This window comes from Anguilla anguilla, chromosome 6, assembly GCF_013347855.1.
Source record: "Anguilla anguilla isolate fAngAng1 chromosome 6, fAngAng1.pri, whole genome shotgun sequence".
In the NCBI taxonomy this organism is placed as follows: Eukaryota; Metazoa; Chordata; class Actinopteri; order Anguilliformes; family Anguillidae; genus Anguilla; species Anguilla anguilla.
Window position 1 is genome coordinate 51,208,406 of NC_049206.1, and position 19,245 is coordinate 51,227,650.

At 40.2% G+C, this 19,245-nt stretch overlaps 2 protein-coding genes across 2 annotated transcripts; one reads left to right on the forward strand and one right to left on the reverse strand.

Moving 5' to 3' along the window:
• Positions 1-49: 49 nt before the first annotated feature.
• Positions 50-9,004, forward strand: il20ra (interleukin 20 receptor, alpha). The gene is made up of 7 exons (XM_035420733.1): positions 50-293; positions 3,172-3,304; positions 3,920-4,119; positions 4,668-4,843; positions 5,401-5,545; positions 6,013-6,152; positions 6,718-9,004. The coding sequence occupies exons 1-7, from the start codon at positions 194-196 to the stop codon at positions 7,522-7,524; spliced, it is 1,701 nt and encodes a 566-aa protein (XP_035276624.1). The 5' UTR covers positions 50-193; the 3' UTR covers positions 7,525-9,004.
• A 7,316-nt stretch (positions 9,005-16,320) lies between these two features.
• LOC118229451 (solute carrier family 35 member D3) lies at positions 16,321-19,064 on the reverse strand. Its single transcript, XM_035421406.1, has 2 exons — positions 18,231-19,064; positions 16,321-17,772 (listed from the first exon to the last, which is right to left on the reverse strand). The coding sequence occupies exons 1-2, from the start codon at positions 18,664-18,666 to the stop codon at positions 16,955-16,957; spliced, it is 1,254 nt and encodes a 417-aa protein (XP_035277297.1). The 5' UTR covers positions 18,667-19,064; the 3' UTR covers positions 16,321-16,954.
• Positions 19,065-19,245: the final 181 nt, after the last annotated feature.

Below are 19,245 nucleotides of genomic sequence, written 5' to 3' on the forward strand. Positions count from 1 at the left end.
CCTATACGTAATACAGTCAGTCCCGTGGTTTCTTGCCATTCACCTTCCAGAAACCTTTGAGAGCAGTACCATGGCTGCGGTTTCGTCTGAGATGGAAGCAGGAAACTTATGTCGGTCTTCGAATTAAATTATTTAACACTGAAGAGCCAATGCCGTGTTTTACGCGCCTACACCCGCGGGATATCACGTCGGCATGAAGGAGCACGGCAATGAGAAGTACAAAGCTCATGGAACCTCAGTGCCGAAGAAAACTCTTCTGACTGTCTTATGCCTTCTAACATTGGAAGCTACAGGTACCTTTCATTTCAACCCAACAGTATCGGCTGCTGCGCAATGACTATCACTTCGCCTTCACTTTCGGTTGAATGTAACAAAGTAAAATTAAATACTTAATGACGATTATTGTCTATATATTTCACGAATGCTAAAATTGAAATACAAATTTTTTTTATTTTATTCTTGAAACTGAATTGTAAATTGCATTGTAATAATAGGCTGTATACGTCTAGGCTGCCGTATAAACACATAGACCTGCTTATTATAATAAAAATCACAGTCTCCTATGGTTAGATTGCGCTTGCCTGTCCTCAAGATAAGTCCCGTGTGGTATGTACGAATATACACAGCCAGCGATATTTGATCATATGGCTTACTTAGATATTTTGTCATTAAAAAAAAAGAAATCTTATGTATGTAATCTAGTAATGCCATTATATATGTAATACTACCACCACTACTGGTACTAATACAAATGAATTTATTATTATTATTATTATTATTATTGTGTTTGAGGTTGTGTAGATTTGTAAAATGTCACAAATGTAGTAATACCATCTTCAAACATAGGGGAATTGCAATACTGATAACATTTTTAATTTTTCCCCACATAAGGAAGTGGTAACTAGATATACATTATCGTTTTTTTCTGAGGAATAGGTTCTTTCTCACAATTGTCACTTTAAAGTTGGAAAACCCTTCCTGTACAACTTTTTGTCTACACTTAACTTTCTTTAAAAATTAAAAAAAAAAAAACTAGAATAGATGCAGTAGTCAAAATAAAAATGCTATTCCACTGTAAACAAGGGGAAAATGTGTCTGTTAACAGGTGTGCTGTGGGAGGGGGAAAGTACAATTCCAAGGGCCCTGACCGGCAGTGGCCCTCAAAAAATTGTGCTAGTAGTGTACAAGAATGGGGTGGTGGAGTCCAATGTGAGATCTTTTCATGGGGCCCATAATGCCTGGTGGCACTCCTGTTTGGCAATGATTAACATACACCAGTGGTTCTCAACTCGGGCCAGAAAGGGCCGGTGTGGGTGCAGGCTTTTGTTCCAACCAAGCAGTTACACACCCGATTCTACTAATCAACCTTAGGAGTCTTCACTAAGGACCTTGATTAGTAGAATCAGGTGTGTAACTGCTTGGTTGGAACAAAAGCCTGCACCCACACCGGCCCTTTCTGGCCCGAGTTGAGAACCACTGACATACACAATTCAGTTCAACATTTCTTATCTCGTGTGAACAAAAGCAGTCAGATTTCTAGCTCTGAAGTTAATACTGATAAAGATTTGTTTGAGATCCAGTATTCTGAAATGACTTCGATGTCATGGATGTACTTATATGTCTGTTTATATATCATGCTATCCTAAAAAGTACAATATTGTTTTCTTGACATAATTAGACTACTCTGTCTTGGGTCATTTCCATATCTTGCATTGCAAATAGTATCTAACTGATTCAAGAAAACCCAGCAGTACCAATCCTAGTATTAGAGTTCTCATTAGAAGTTGCCACATTCTTGAACATTTTCATTGTCTATCACTGTTTTAAAACACAAACTGTGAAACTTTGTAAAAAGAAAAAATCATATGAAATGTATACAGTTCAAGTATCAATTTATAGGTTTGGGTTTGCCTCAAATTATCCCTTCATGTCCTCTCCAATCCCTGCTTTAACCACGTCCTCCCAAATGCTTCTTGTGACATACATAGCCAAATTCACTGTTTCACATTCTACAAAAGCTGTTGGGTAGGGTGTGAACCTCAGGAAGTGTGTGTGGGGCCACAAGCCTGCGGCAGTCACCTGCAGTTGGTTGAGTAAACGAAATTTAACTCATGAAAGCTACGAGCCCACATTTCCTGTTTTCAGCAATGTTTTCTTTTCCAAAGCTCAACCTGAAATCTGATTTTACACGGTTATATAAAATGCATGTATGAAGCTAAACAGTTTCAGAACAATTGGAGTAGCGTGTGTATACCGTTGCTAATGCTTTGAAATTAATTACATGTGGAGCTTACTAATCGGCACACCCCTTTGAGGCATTTGTGCTTTGTGTAGTAATGCAGCCAGTGGATTATGGCAGAGGTGTGCAATGAGTGCCATATCTGTTTCAGGTTGTCATGCTAACTTCTGCCCTTAATTATTTGATTAGCCCCAACATTTACACCATCTGACATTTTAGCTATATATCTGAAGGCCGTTTTTGTGTCCCTATATGAAAAGTTTTGCATTTGTGTATGTAGCCAATTAGCTAATTTAGCCTGGGGAATTGTTGGAAACGAAAACCTCCATAAACACTGGCCCTCCAGGATAAGAATTTCCCACTTCTGAATTATGGTAATGTAGACTTTGGCCAGTGGATTGGTAAATGTGGAGAAACCACCATGCAACAGGAAAAAAAACAAAAAAAAAAACATTTTTGTGAATTGATCAAAACATATTTATCAACAAGAGAGAAAATTTGCATTAACCAGGGAGGAAGGGTTGTAGTCCCCTCATTCCTTAGTAGCGACTCCATAGGCAAATAGCTTTGTGTCGTCTGTATGAGCTGTGCGGTCTTCCAGTGCTGTGATTTCAGAACTGCGGGATGAAAGTTAGCAGCAGCAGCTCACTGCATGCATTTCCACGCATTGCTTCTCACATCCTCCAAAACATCGTCCACTTAATAGCGAGATGTTTTCTGTCATGGTCCAGCTGAAACTATTGAATTTCACACTGAGGAGAAAAAGTGAGACAACAATTGTGTGCCCTGAAGCGCCAAGAACTTCAATAAAGAGCTGTTATTTTAATGTCTACAGTCAGAATGGCAAAATACGGTCATGCCTCATTTTTTTAAAATGATACTTTCATGCTATACAATACATTCTGTAATGGTTTTCTGTCCTTTTTTTCCAGTGGTCGCTCATGGCTCTAGAGTTGCCGCACCCCAAGCCGTCAGGTTCAGTTCCTACAATCTGAGGAATGTTCTGGAGTGGAGTCCCGGAGATGGAACAGGAAATAGGACGCGCTACACAGTTCAGTACGCAATGTGAGTACAAGTCCTCAACGTCCTGCTCATTTATATCACACACAAGCTGTTAGAGTGAGAATCACGCAGTCGCTGGTCATTTATAATCAGGCACATGTAAGACGAAGTAGTTTTGAATTCACAGCACAGAATTGCAGAAATGGGCAATTGTCGTCTTCGCTCATAACATTTTTTATGACACCATCACCAAATGCAGGGTACTGAAAAGTTAAGATTGGCGTTCGGGCCAGTCCAGGTACTAATACCAACAGCAAGTTTTCTAGTCATTTGTTCATATTTTTGACACTCATCCAGATAGAATGCATGGACATAATCAACATTGTGACTTAATTGAGTCAACAAGGTGTTCCAACTCCCGGTAAACTCTGACAGAAATGAAATATAAGTAATATATTCCAATATATTGTGCTGGTTTTATATTCTTACATCTAATCTCAAAGAACACCCACATTACTCAGATTTACAGTATATTGCATTCAATTTGCATAAAGGAGCCATACTTTATTTAGATGGTGTCAAGTCTTGTTATCCCCCCTGAGTCAACTAATGGGAAGTTCTAACAGAGTGTGCTGCTGGATGCAAGCTTGTGGTTTTAAGATGTCTGTTCGTTCTCAGATACGGTGATGGGGAGAAGAACAAGAACAGGGTGGTGTGGAGGACTAAGAGGCAGTGTATGGATACTCTCCAGACTCTCTGCGATCTGTCAAATGAGACCAGAGACCTGGAAGAGGAGTACTACGGCAGGGTGAAAGCCCTCAGTGCAGCAGGCGCCTCAAAATGGATCACAACAAGCAGGTTCATCCCCAAACGGCAGAGTGAGTAAACTCTTCTGTCTGTCTGTATATCTATCTATCTATCTGTCTATCTATCTATCTATCTATCTATCTATCTATCTATCTATCTATCTATCTGTCTGTCTGTCTGTCTGTCTGTCTGTACAGTTTACACGCACGCACACACACATGCACACTCCTTAGCAGATAAGATTAGACATAAAGCAGTCCTTTATAGCTGTAATAAATCTAAATATAAAGCCTGAAGATGTACAACATAGAGGTTGAGTCTACAGGCTAATATAAAAAGTCTTTAAATCTTTTGACCTTCAATGTGCCTGTGTCTCATAATGTTGGCCTTTAGGACAAAGGTTGGTGACATGTTTTATTTTTTTATGCAAGTATATTTATTTTTATGTTACAACAAAGTCTGCCTTTGTGTATCACTAGTGATAATTGTCAGGACGATATGAAATATTTTACTATTTAAATTTTTCAGCCCGACATCATTTTATTTGCACGTTTGACTTGCATGTGTTTGATTTGCACGTGTTTCATTTGTGTTTGACTGTGATATCTTTTGTTATCAGCCACCTTCGGACCTCCCATCGTAAAAGTCACAGTCGCTGAGAGAAAACTGATCGTTAAACTGAAAGGCCCAATGAGGTGGAAGATTGGGAACAGCACAAAAGAGCAGTCTTTAGCAAAGTACTACCCTCAGATGATGTACAACGTATCCATCCACAACAATAACACCAAGAAAAAGGTTGGTATTCCCCTTGCTCTAAAGGTTATGTTTGTGTGCATTTCTCTGTAGCTCTTTGTTCAGTGGTCAAATCAGCCAGTGCATAATTGGTATTCTGAATGAATGAGCATAGTTACATATCCACATTTGAAAAAAAAGACTAAAATGAATTATTTGCTTACTGTTCTGTTACACAACATTATAAATGTAGTGCCAAAATGGCACTTAAGTCAAAAAAGAGTGCTCAAAATATGGCAATAGGGGAATGTTTGCATAAAAACACTGTGGTACTAACTTAGATGCTTTTTAATGGACCACGAGCCAACCATAAAGTGAGCTGTGTATAGGACTGTTGAGGAAGATTTCTCTGAGTAATTACATGTCACATGGGATAATGATACAAAAGTATTGTTAGTTTAACTTTGAAAATATTGTAGAGATTCCATGTGATATATTGACCTGGTTTTAATGCTGAGGACACTTACTTTGGCCTTGCACATTTTGGTAGAGCTGGGAATTAAGCGACTCATGAATTAAAGCTTGAATTAAAAAGTTTAATTTATGAATTTCTTTTTCAGATGATTTTCCTTCTTCATAATAACTCGTTGGAATATGGTCTTCTGAACTACAGCACTGAGTTCTGTGTTTCTGCAAAGGTCCTCTTCTTATCCTTAACATTCCAGTCTCAAGCCTCTCACGACCAGTGTGTAACAACTGCCAAAGGTAAGACAGACAACAGTAAGGCCGGTTTCCCAGCAAAATTCCATGCATGCTGGGCCTGTTTGAAAGGATTAATAAGTTAGATTTACATCTGTGGAACTCTGCTTCTTCCTTGTGTAAACACCGTAACCATGCAAGCTGAAACAATCAAACTTTGTGCAGGCGCTTTCTCGTGTTACCCAGATATAGACTGACTTCCTGTCAAAAGCTTGCGTAGGTTCTTTTGCCGCGGCCTGTGTGCACGTGCGATTCACCGCACGTGTGTTTACGGACTCGCATTGTAACAAACCCGGAGTGCAGCTTGGGTTTTGGCAAATGGTTGTAGATAAAGATCACTGCAAACAGGAGGAAGTTGTCGAAAGCTGGTTTCAGTCCGTGCATTCATGCGTGTATGCTGTACGATTGATTTGTTTGGAACAATGAGTGTGTTTGTAACATCACTTTTCCCATCCTTGGTCCCCTCTCCACAGATCCCTTTTTTGACCAGATCTTGCTGGTGTTGCTGGGGTACATTTTGCCTTTAGCGCTCACCACGTTTGTCGTGATGCTGATCGGTTGCATTGTGTACCACTACATTTTTGGCAATAAGCAGGAAAAGCCGTCCAATCTGGTAAGCCCTGTGCGGGGGATCTTCGCTTAAGGTTCTCATCAGAAGACTTCAGTCAAAGCTTGCTTATGTCTGATTGACTGACCATATAGGGTGAAAGGCAAAGGAAACACAAAGGCGTTTAGAGCAGTGTTCTCATCACCATGCAGCATGTCGAAAGCTTATTAACAGAAACATTGGTTATATACCTTTAAATAATCCATTATTAGACATATCATTGAGAGAAGGGTAATGGTCAATGAAGAAATAGCACTAGCTGTTAATCTGTGTAAAATTACATTGCTGTGCAGAAGGGAAGGACATCTGTTATAGGTTTTTTCTCTGTTGTTTATTTTAAATTGGCTATGGTTAACCATCATTGGTTGTCTTCATCGGAACTGTGGTCTAGATAAAACAGAAGAGATTTCTGTGGTTGTGTCCAACATCCAATCACGATAGCTGACACTGAGCTGATCAGAAGCTGATTGTGGTCATAAGCTGGCTTAGGATGCTGCTGAATGCTCTGTTGAAATGGTGGTAAAAATGGGGAGTAAAGTAACGCCCTCCATGTCGTTTCCTCTCTGTCTAGTGGGTGCGACACCTGCCCGTCACCGACCTGCTGCTCACCGTGAACCTCATCAGCATCAGCGTGCCCAAGCCCAGCCCCGAGGAGGAACCAAGGGAGCCCGACGTCCTGATCGAGTCCCCGTTTCCCCCCAAAGAGCCGGACGAGGGGAAGCCTCTGGTCCCCGGGAACCCGGCCTACGCCGCCCAAGCGCGCGTGCCCCTGCTCGCACCCCGGCTGGAGCCCACCGGCGACGACGACGACGGCGAGGCCGACGCGTGGCGCTGCCGTTCGGCGCCCTGGCGGGATCAGAGCCAGAGCTCCGACTACGGGATCGTGGTGAAGGCCTCGTCGCCAGAGGAGGAGGAGGAGGAGAAGAAGGAGGAGGAGGAGGAGGAGGGCGAAGGAGAGCCTGAGGGACGCGGCGGGGCGGACGTCTCTTCCTCAGCGGTCGGGGATGGAGCTCGGCCGAGCGAACAGCTCCCACGGGACGACTGCGCGCGGTGGATGGCCTACAGGCGGCAGTTCCAGGCCGCCCGCACCAGCGGACACGAAGAGGAGGAGGACCAGGAGGAGGCCGAGGACGCCGACACAGGTGGGAGCATCCTGGTGGACTGGGACCCGAACACCGGGAAACTTCAGATACCGAGCCTCTCTCTGTTACAAATGGAACCCGACCAGGTCGAGGAGGAAAGACCGGAATGCGACCAGGTGCAACCGATGGACATTTTTTCCAACGTGTACGTCAGACAGTCGTCTGAGGCCTCCAGCGAATCGGAGGACGCCCTGACAAAAATTGAGAATAACTGGGCTCTACAGATCAATATGTAAAAATAATAAAAACGCATTCTTCACAGGGATTATTTATAAATATAGATATGTGTGTTCTTTTCTTGAATCAGGTTACTCAATTTAGTATCTCATACAGAAGGTTTCCTAGCTTGGAGAGGAGCTAAATGGAGCTAATTTGAAGATGAATTAGATGGGGTGGATAAATTCTTGGGTGGAACAAAAGCTTGCAGACATTTTGGGCCTCTGGGACCAGAAGTGAGTAGCTCTGGGTGAAGCATGCTTATCTCAGTGAATCCCTTATCTCAGTATGAACTATATTGTGTTTATAAATAATAATACTTACTATTTTTCCAGTTACAATAATACTGCAATTTCTATGGAATGTTTACATATCTAATTTGCTGTAATGAAGGATAATAATGAAGTTATTCACTCAGGTATTTTTTAAAGCAACTTTTTAATTAATATTTTATACTATATTTGTATTGATACATTTCTTATTTAAGCCCTTATTGAGGGATGTTGAATTATTAAGAAATATAGGCTTAATAGAATTGATGGTGTATGATTGAAGGCAGATTAAACTGATTTTCATAATGAATATTGAAGGTCAGGTTTTTTACCTTCTTATACAAGCTCTCCTGTAAGTGAGCCTAGGTCATATTTTTAACACATTGAGACTTCCTTGAAAATATAATCTTACCTGTGCACTTTAAGGCAGTTGCAATTTTGACTTTTTTTCTATTATATTTTAGTTAATGTGTCATTATATGTACCTTTCAAGGGGGAAAAAAAACATTCTGGGAATATACTTTGCAGACATTGTTTAACAAGCCTACTAAGGTTATGACAGGACAGATATTCTGGAACACAGTTGAACAGGAATTCCATTACACATTCTGGATTATAATTAATATAGGGCTTTCATGTCACCATTGCTGAGGTGGAACTGGGATTTCCTACCAAACTTATTCTTGCACTTATACATTTTCACATATTCTTTTCACCAATGTTTTCATTATGTTAAAAAAAACACCAACACATTTAAAGGCTTTTAAAAAGCAGCTGTTTATTATTACTGTGGAAACAAAAGCAGTTTTGTTGAACAATGATTGACCAGTTCAATGATTGTTCAACAAAACCCAGAAATGTGTAGCCACTTCTTTGCGGCTCAGAAGAAGAAATCTAAATGAAGTATAAATATACAACCTTACAGTTTCAAAATGTCTGTGCTATACATAGAAAGTACATGAATTGCCCTGGTTTGATTTTATATCACTCATAATAATCCAGTGTATTCAAAATGTGAAATGTTGATTGGTAAAAAAATTTAATACTGAAATAATTACAGAAAGAAAAATCTATGTTGAAAATGGCAACAGGCTATATTGTAGTTGCACAGGAGAATGTGACTACTGTAACTGTAAATATATTCATAAGTTATGTTGCATGTTATTTTTGTTTTGTGATTAATTCATTGTTCAATCTGAATGTCATATTATAAAATATATATTTTTCATTGTGAGTGAAACTGGGCTTATTCACCTGTAGTGTCGCTTATTAATAAACGGCTTTATTATAAAGTTTAATTAAATGAAACAATCTTTTCACCATTTTGTGCTACCTAAGCATGCATTTCATCATTTAATGAGACCTACAGAGTAAAATGTCCAGTGTTAATTCAACTCTAGCAGTGTTAATTCAACTCTTAACAGATAACATTCGATCCAACTCTGTATGTAATTTGGGACCAAATGTCATCTGTTAAGAGTTTGAATTAACACTGTTGGAGTTGAATTAACACTGGACATTTTACTCTGTGGAAGCAGCACAGTTGTTCACAGTTGTTCTCCACTGTGTAGATGGGGTCCAGGAGAAATAGACCATTGTGTCAGACCTGCACTATACAGAGCAGATGAAGTTAACTCACCACATGAAATGGCGTCTTATAATCTGCAAACATGAATGTTTTGCAAAAATTGAAAGTTTGGGGAAATTTTTTTGAAACCCACATTAAATATGTTGCCTCTCTTTCTGACATGAGGCAGACCAAAAACAGAACGTTAGTTCTGCGTGATTATGGTTAAAGATCCTTTGTTGTGCAGTCTATATATGTGAAGACGTGGGAATGGAAAAAATATGTTAGGGCGATTCCCACCAAAGATAACAGTGACGTGAAATTTAAAAAAAAAGATATTAGTAGAGATATTACAAACACACAAAACTAACACGTGTCACGGGTGGCTGTGGTTATTGAAGTAGAAGCTGCTGTTTCCTGAAGTGGGTATTTGGTTTTTGTGTGGCCTAAAAGGTGGCCCAAATCCAACAGGCTCTGCGCATTAACCAGATAATACTGAGGTGGCACAGTGCTCCCCCTGAAAAACCTTTGCGTAAAGATTAGCATCAGCAAATGTGTTCTTTAATTTGCAAGATTTCAGTTCAGTTACAGAACAGTACCCCTAACTGTGATCGTGTACGTTTTTATCCACTTCAGGCTCATATAACATGATATATATGATATCATATGCATATACTTTCACTGTGCACTCTTGAATTTGCTGTCCTGTTACATCTACTTCAACAGCAGATGAGACAGGACTCCATATCTGTTATGAGTAAAAAAAGCTAAAGGAAATGCCCGATAGTGAGCAGTTCATTAACTGAAAGCAGAGTGCTGGAATTTGGGTCCCTGGGGAAAGCAGAGAGGGAATATTTGGTCAGTTGTTCACCCCACTGGGAGTTTGTTTACCTCATGTGCTTGCTTTTTTTTGCTGGCCTGATTTTTGCTCTTTTGCTCTGTTTCTTGCTCTTTTTCTGCTACTCTGTAAAGCGCCTTTGTGACAGTTCTCTGTAAAAAGCGCTATATAAATGAAATTTATTTGATTTGATAATAGATGCACATAAATCAGAAGATGGCACTAATTTCAGGCACCTGATGTTCTTAATAGGTGCTGATTAGACATCACTATTCCCACAGCAATATTTTTTAGAGATTAACTATTAAACCAAAAGTTCATTGACATTGTTTTTACGACTGCTTATTAATTACTTCGACAGTTCCTGGCAGTGAAAATGGAAAACATTTTTTTTTTCCATTGATCATAATCCTTTAAAAAATCCATATTTATGTCACATTCTCCGAACGTTCAGTATACCCAAATGACTTCCCTTGCCACCCCTTGTGGCCTCTCTGGCTACACCCTCTGCATTCTTTGGTAAGAAAATACCTGATACTTGATATTTCAAAACAACCCTGTCTCAAATCTCACACCTGCGTGCCATATGCGTGACAGTCTATTGACCTACTTGGCCAGTGGACAGATTGGAAGGCTCAAAATATGAAACTAAGCAGTTTTTCTTTTACTCTGACAAGTAAAAAAAAAGTTCAGGAAACTAAAGCCAACAGTCAGACTACCACCTGAGGGCTTCAGAGCACAAAGTCTATCCCTAGATTCACCGGGGGAAACACACTGGACCACATTCAGAAATGAAGGCATCTTATACAAACGGGAATTATATAAATACATAAATAAAGTAAAGAGAAAGTTATTTTTGCATTTATTGTTCAAGGTACTGTAACTTCAATTATGATGAAATTACAACATCAAAATTTCAGGATTTTTAAAAACGGAATTGCTCCAGAAAACTTACAGTAGTAAGTTTTAGTTTAGTTGAATAATAAGCATTTTTTCTACTTTCCACAAAACCTTTATTAAGAAAGTTTCTCAAAAGCAGTCTTTTCACATTTGATGATCCTATGATATAATACGATGTTCCACCACGTAATATCTATATCTCTTTCACAAACACTTATAAATACCTAACCAAGATCGATCAACGTTTTACAACTTTGCAGTACATGATTGACTGCATTATTAATATCAATGAGGGAAGCTCCAGATATCAATGCCTTTTTAACCACAGCATTTCCACTAGATGGAGCCATTTCTCCGTGATAAATAATTATGTCTCATAGTGCCTGTGCAGAGTAAATCAGTTTTATAATTCACTAAACAAGGGCACTGTCCCTCCCAGGAACCAAATATTTCTGCTCAAGCCGTAGGTTCATATTAGAAGCAGAAAACAATTTCACCTGTAATATATAGGGTACGAATTAAAAAGTTATTATTTTCCTGGAAAAAGCATGAACAGTTATGAGTATATTGTAAAGGAACTCACAAATAATTTTGTGGAAATGCAAAATGTGGAATTGGAGGTAGTAATCCAATATTATCAGTTCATGGCAGTGAGCTTCAAGCTAGAAGAAAAAAACAGAATTGAAGTGATGTGTAACCCATCCCCGGAAACATGCTGACTGTGCGAGAAAATATAGGGCATTAAATGATAGGGGTGGGTGTATCTAAATCCGAAGACTGCACTGAGGATAATGCGCTGTAGTGCAGTTCATTTTTTCTGCTCGAAATTGGGCAGGGATATTCGATAGAATATGCAGAGAAATGACATTAGCCGAAGAATGGATAATTAAACGGAACACGAGAAAACGGAAATTCGGTGGGTCGGATAACGAGGGTAAGGGATCCACGCCTATCAATTCAATGCCCTATGTAGGCTATCCCTGCGGTCAGCATGTTTCCGCGAATGGGTTACACAGGCACTTCACTTCTGGTTTTAATGCCACCCCCGCCCCCCGTACCGAATACAGATAGATAGGCTAGTCTGTCATTTTGTAGGCCTACTTGGACAAATTGGCTACACACAGGCATACAAACGATTTTTTCGCCATAGAGCTATTCACATTCAATGAAACCTTATTGGGATGTTAAATGTAACGTGACCGACAACAATTACGACAGCGGATTTGTCGTATGCCTAATTTGCACCTGTAGCCTACACGTTGAATAAATGTCCACATCCCAGCGTCCCCAAGTATTAATTTCCCCATTTCATATACAATCACTTTTACTGAAGACAGCAGCACTTGCTTGTTCACTTATACTGCTTATTTTGCACAAATTGGAGGTGAAGAGGTGATATTGAAGACAGCGGTGTAACGAAACATAAATCTAGTGCAATTGCTTTCTCCGCCTGAAAAGTCTGTGATGACTTCGTTAATGACCAGGAATCCCTCCAGCTAATCTTACAGCCCCAGCTCCGGGGGTTACTCATCGAACGAATCCGAGGGGTAATATACAAGTATGAACAAATCTATCACACACAGCTCCTAACCCTTTTCATTATGGTGAACCGGATTTTATGGTTCAAAAATGGTCGTATAGTAGATTCATGGCCCGAGCTCGTCACTTTCTGCTTCGCGCTAAAGGAAATCCATAACGTTGACTGCGGTGGGTAATAGCTCACAAGACGACGATAGATTGAGCGCTGGCAGCTTAATTCTGATAGATGGTTTATTAGCCAGGCTACTCACTAAAATTATTTCAGCCAACAATATTGCCATTAATTGGTGGTCTTAGTCTTGGAGATGTGGTCAGATGACGGTTGGCCTCTGGGATCCAACTAGGCCTACAGTCAGAACCCAGTCAGCAAGTCTGGATTGAGAGAGTGAGGTCAACAGACAATGACTGATGAGCAGCCATTACAGTCAGGATTCATGGACGCTGACCTTTGAACAAGGTGCTTACCTTGATCAGTAGGTCATGGTAGAACAGGCTGCATGTACATTACGATATGTAACTGCAGTGCCCCCCAACGTTGAAAAAAGGCAGGTAGATATTACTATGCAGTACCTAATCATAAATGCCATATTGAAAACTTTCCAAGAGCCATTCTTGGAATCCCTACCCCCAAGAGAATTCCACCAAAAAAACCTCTCTATAACGTCTGTTCAGAAAGCATGGTCTATGAGAATTTTTTACTTAAAAGGATCCATGTGAATCTATGTGGTTCTCTTGCACAGATGTGCTGTAGCTATATCGAAACATACATACAGAAAAACCTAAGAAAAAAAAAAATTTTCTGAAAGAGGACAATGATGTCTTAGGATTTTGCACCCATATATCAACAGTTCAGGATTAATTTAAGGCACAATGGTAGAAAAAAAGTAGACTCTCTAAAGTACAGATTTAGAGACAATAGTTCAATTATATTGTGAAGAAATATTGCTCTTGTGGTATGAAACGTCAGTAGAAGGGCTTGGCTCTCCCTGACATGGTACAATGAGTTCTCAACAGTCTGTGGGCAAAGAAAGAATGAGAGGGAGGTAAGGGGGGGTGGGGGTGGGGGGAGAGGGAGGGAGGGGGAGAGAGAGGGAAGGGGATCGGAGGGAGTTGTAGAAGGTTAGGTACACTCAGAGACTGAGAGACTGTGTGAGAATTAAAGAATGTTTAAAAAAAAGTGAGTTAATATCAGGTTTTTGGAGGCTCTTGCCAAGACAGGGAGACAGGGTGTCCTTTTCAAACATGACCAGACATCACACGTTCAACTCAAAAAACTTCCAGGTGTGAAAGGAAAATGGACACTTTATGACATATCCCTATCGTGCCCTCTATATAGACATATTTATTTATACCCATTACAGTTTTTAAATAAACAAAAATACTATTTATTTCTATGGAACTAGTTTATACTAGTTTGTATAACCACAATACATTATGGAAATAAGCAATTAGGCTCTTTAAAAGTAGGATTTGTTTCATGGCGAGCTACAGAATCACCAAAAACATATAATACTAATAACAGAATTGTTCAGAAACGTTTTTGCCAAATTTACGAAACATCTAATAATGTTAGTGTCCATAAATTTACCATTGCAAGCCTTTGTACAACAAGGGCTAACACTCCATTAATTAGAAACCTTACAGAGCAAACCCATATGCTTCTTCCACCCTGGGCTTTCAGAATTTCTTTTTGTTACAAGGAGAGGCAAACTTTTGCAAAATCACGAAAAAATTAGGAGGAGAAATACCATAAGGATTTCCTTACAGGGAATCATTAGGTGTTATCTCCAAAGTGAAGAATGCTGTTTGATAACAAAAGAGCCGTTTAAGGTGATGTCTGTTCTACACATGAAATAAATACTGAAAACCTGTCGTAGACACTTGTATAACACTCCTGAAGTCGAGGGCAAGTAAATATGCTTTATGGCCAGTGACATCAAAGTCTTCAGAAACGGCCCGAAGAACATTCTAGATATCATGAAGAGTGATATAACATTTTGAAATTAAATCTAAAAATATAGCGTGCAGCAATCAGACCAATGTCCACAACAGAAGATAAGATGACATCATTAATGGCAATGTGAATTAAATATCACACAAAAAAAAAACATGTAAACTAGAGGTATCATGCTGTTGTCTTAGAGAAGCATTGCCATTATAATGCTCTTCTATGTGTTGATGAGAAGCTTTGAAATGCATCACCTGTGCCAGAAGCATTAGCATGAAGCCACGCCACACAGAAACACATGGTGAAAAAAGGTTTTTAAAAATGTGCTGTAAGACATACAGTATGTCTATTTTGGATGTTGAGCAACGAGTGAAATGGCTGCTCTTGGTTACCAGAAATGCATGAAAGCCTCCTGGTTGAGGAATGTTACACATGCCCAGTATTTTCCTCACGTCTCAGAAATGGGAACACGGCCAAAGCTAACAAAACCGAGAAGAGAAAACAGACAGAGCCGTGGAAACAGTTCAGCAAGCTATGCTGAACCCTACGCTCACGTTTCAATTAGTTCAATTAGATCTCTTGCTCTGAGTCAAAACCTAGATTGGTTTTAGGGTAGTCTCCAATATTTCCTTTTCAAGTAGTTTGTATTTTTAGACACATCATTTTTAATGAATGCAGACCTGCGTGACTACTGTAGCCTCATGCCAGTTTACTGTTCCCAAACACTTTTTTTTCTACTGTGGCAGACAAAAGAAATTTGTTTACAAGAAATGAGAGTACCCACACAAACTTAACCCGCCCCCCCCCCGCCCCACCATGTTGAATCAAACTTGTCCATTAAAGACACAAAAGAATAGAACAGGGCGTGGAGCACGGTGAAGATATTGCTGTTGACACCGCCTGTTTCTAATCCCCTTTTAATGATTTTTATCTCCGTTTCCTGCTTCATCACGGTCTTTCTTTTTTCTCTCCACTGACCACACTTTTGTTTTTCTGTGGGTTCTTGGAGGCATGCCACTCAAGTCTGTCGGGCACTATCTCCACTTCCTCAAATTAAATGTTTCAAAGGCACTTTGAGATGGAATTCCCTGCTGGTCAAACTGATTCTGGTGAGTGCATGAGCAGATTGCTTGCCCTTTTACCTCTCTGCATATATTCAGGAGGGAGTTTTCCTTGCATATATTTAGATAAGTCCGGATTTGAATAATTGCTTTAAACACATTTATCTTGATATATATATATATATATATATATACAGAACGAACATTTTAAACTGATAGATTTAAAATGCTCAGGATAAGGAAAAGGAAAAAAAATAGACGACAGCAACTTTTGGTGCATTAAATTCTTCATGTAAACTGTTTCGTCCACAATGTGGGAGCTGTAATCCAATGATTTTGTATGTTCCAACTCAGACTGCATAAATGTGTACTGAAAGGCTGTACAGTGGTTCACTAGTAGTAGTAGAATACTGTAGAATAAGACACTTCTCAAATTGTGTCCTTACCTATACCAGTTTCTAATTCAAGAACAAGAGATAAAGCAGCACAAAAGAAGGCAAACAAATTCCTTCTTTATAGCATGAGAAATTATACACATTTTTCATGTGCTCTGGATAAAGCACTTAATTTGTACCAATATCGTTTAATTGAAAATCGAATTTAGTTTGCGTAGATTAGTACTCTTGGCAGCCGTACAATTTCGCAGGGAGTCTCATTAGGATGAGGACAAAAGGAAGCCGACATCACAGTATCATTCTTCATATAAAACCCATTTGGATTTACTTGGCATCATACATGCACACTTGAGTCAGTATGGCTCTTCACTTGTCAAATATTGTCATCAATACATTGAACACATAATCTGAACAGGCATGTACGGTACGAGTAAACGTGCAAGAACAAATTCATAAAAATGTATACCTGTTTCATGACCACATGGCTTTTCATATCCTATTTAAACTATTATCTGTCTCATGAAAGCATTTTAGGAGATGGCTCTCTTTAATTTCATAGATTTTTCCATGTAGAGATTGCCATTGTCTGTGCACAATATTTTTATTTGATTGCATTTTTGTTTAATTTATTCTGCTCATTTCATTTTATCAATATGCTATTATGACTGATCATTCAGTAATATAAAACATACTTATGGTTCCCCCCATATACATACAGAAATAGTCATATATTTCCTCCAATCTGTACAAAGAACCAAACTATTTAAAAATACTTCCCATTTAAGAAATAGTTTTTCTTTGAACTGCGTGTATGAAAAAAAGATCAGCAACACCAAAAACTTTATTTTCAGTGTTCAAGTAAGTTCATACTGGTCATTCAAAAATAACAACAACATGACATGCACCCACTCTCAATGGAAGGATTCACTATCAAGGACTTTGTAACTCCTCGTTATCAATTAAAGTGTCCTTCTTAAAAACCTTAAGGCTCCGAACAGACCTCCACACTCCTACGTAATTATCGCTCAGGGACGTATTGCTTGCCCCGCTCTCTGTTGGGTTGGCTTGTTTTTGTAATTCAATAGACTCCATTACACCACTTTCTTGTACAGTAGACTCCATATAGTCAGTTGGTTCCACAGGGCCCACCAATCCTCCATTTGGCACGACCTCAAGGTCTCCGTTTGGCTTTTTCTCCTCTACGTAAGGTTCCCCGGGCAACTCCTCATCCTTGCTCGCCTCCTCCAGGTCCTGGTACTTGCTCTTCTTCACGGTCTCAAAGTACTTCACCGCACAATAAGTGACCGACCCGACCGTGTTGACCACCACGCCGGCTATGAAGAGACGGGTGGGCTTCACGTCCTCGAAGGCCAGCATGCCCACGGTGATGGTGGCTATGCTCTTGACCACGCCCACGAAGCTGGTGGTGACAGCAGAGTTGATGTAGGTGCAGTGAAGCGTGGTGAAGTTCATGGCGCAGCCGATGACGATGCATGTGGTGAAGATGCAGGGGACGGCGGCGTCGCTCCAGCCGGGGAAGGACCACACGTTGACGATGTCCATGCTGACAAAGGCGCAGATCAGCAGCACGGGCGAGGCGGTGATGGCGATAACGTATTGGGCCGTCAACGGCCCGTAGTCACTGTCTGTGCTCGCCTTCTGTATGAGCACCAGGTATGATGCGTGGATGATCACGGCCAGCACACCCGTCACGTACCCAAAAGGGTCACCCATGAGATCCCCCGCGCCTGAGGGAACAGCGACACCGGGCGTCACGAACAAAAACAGAGATCAAATTATTTCCCATAGTTTTACGGCGTAACTGTACCATGATGTGAACAAAGCACCGCAGATGACTACAGCACATTTTCTTCAAGTACATCAGAAAATTTTAATTGTTAATGTAATTGAGCACATTTAAATGCATTGCTACTAGAAGGCAGCATTACAATAACATCGGACATGCATATCTGTGAGAACCGTTAACATAATTCTGCGCATAAAACATGCTGCTAATGTTATAGTCGTTGGAATTCCTCATTACAAATGTCCACAGCGCCTTCACAGACAATGCACATATATATCCTGAACAGTGTTACGTCTGAAAAATGTACTTTTAAGTGTATACATAAGATATGAATAATTTATTCATCTCGTACAAGTGATGTTTCAAAAATTAACAAGAGAAAAAAGAGTAGAACGGTACCGGCTAAAGCTGCACCGATGGTTGTGATGAGCACCGCTGTTGTTACTCCAAGGGACGGGATTCCATTCTTCAAGATGCAGACCCCAATACTCAGAGTGACCAAAGGTAGACATCGCTTAAATACCACATACATCGGCAAGCTGAGTCCTCGCAGCGACCACAGGGTTAGAGTTGACTGCAGCGTGGAAAGGATGCATACACTTGCGAAAACTTTGGCTAAACTGAGACTGTACGGGGGGATGTCTATCTTCCCCAGTCTTCTAAGGATTTCCAAGGTGAGCGCCGCAGTGGTGCTAGTCAGGCACTGGATAAGAGTGAGGTAGTTGAAGTTATAAGTAGAAATGAGAAATTTTAGCAAAATGTTCAGAGATCCCGAGAAAAATCCGTGCGCAACTGCGACTGAAATGCCCAGCAACCGTCCCTTGCAAACTTCCATGCTTTCCTCGAAACGATTCCTTACGGCAAGTGGGAAAGAACAGAATAACGGGAGTAGCCTTACACTCAGCTCCCTTAACTACGCAGTGCTGCCTCCCTCTTCAAAAGCACCTATATAATTGTCCAAGTTATCGATGTCAGTCGAAAATTAGCTGGCAAGCAGGACCTTTTGTTTTTAGAGAAGTCCGGTTTGACACACGGATTCAAACTCAAAGGGAATACAGAAAAACGTGTATGTGCTGACGCATTTATTTCAGGGGGAGACTTCTCTTTTCATTTATTCAATTAACGCTTATTTCATTCGACTTTTCTCCGCATCACGTGCAGTAAACCTCAACAGAGAAAGGAGGAGGCGTATGCAGAATATTTACAACACACCCACCCATCCATCCGTGTCCCCTCTGCGCAAATTCGCGGAGATGAAGCGAGAGCCATTTGCGCTGGAATTGTGGCTGCGTGCGCGGCAGTCTCCGCAGCGCCTATTGTCCTTAAGTAGAAAAATGAAAATGCAAAACTCCACAGCCTACCCACTTACTTTGATAGCTTTTTCTTGTTTGTATTTACATAATAAACTACCAGG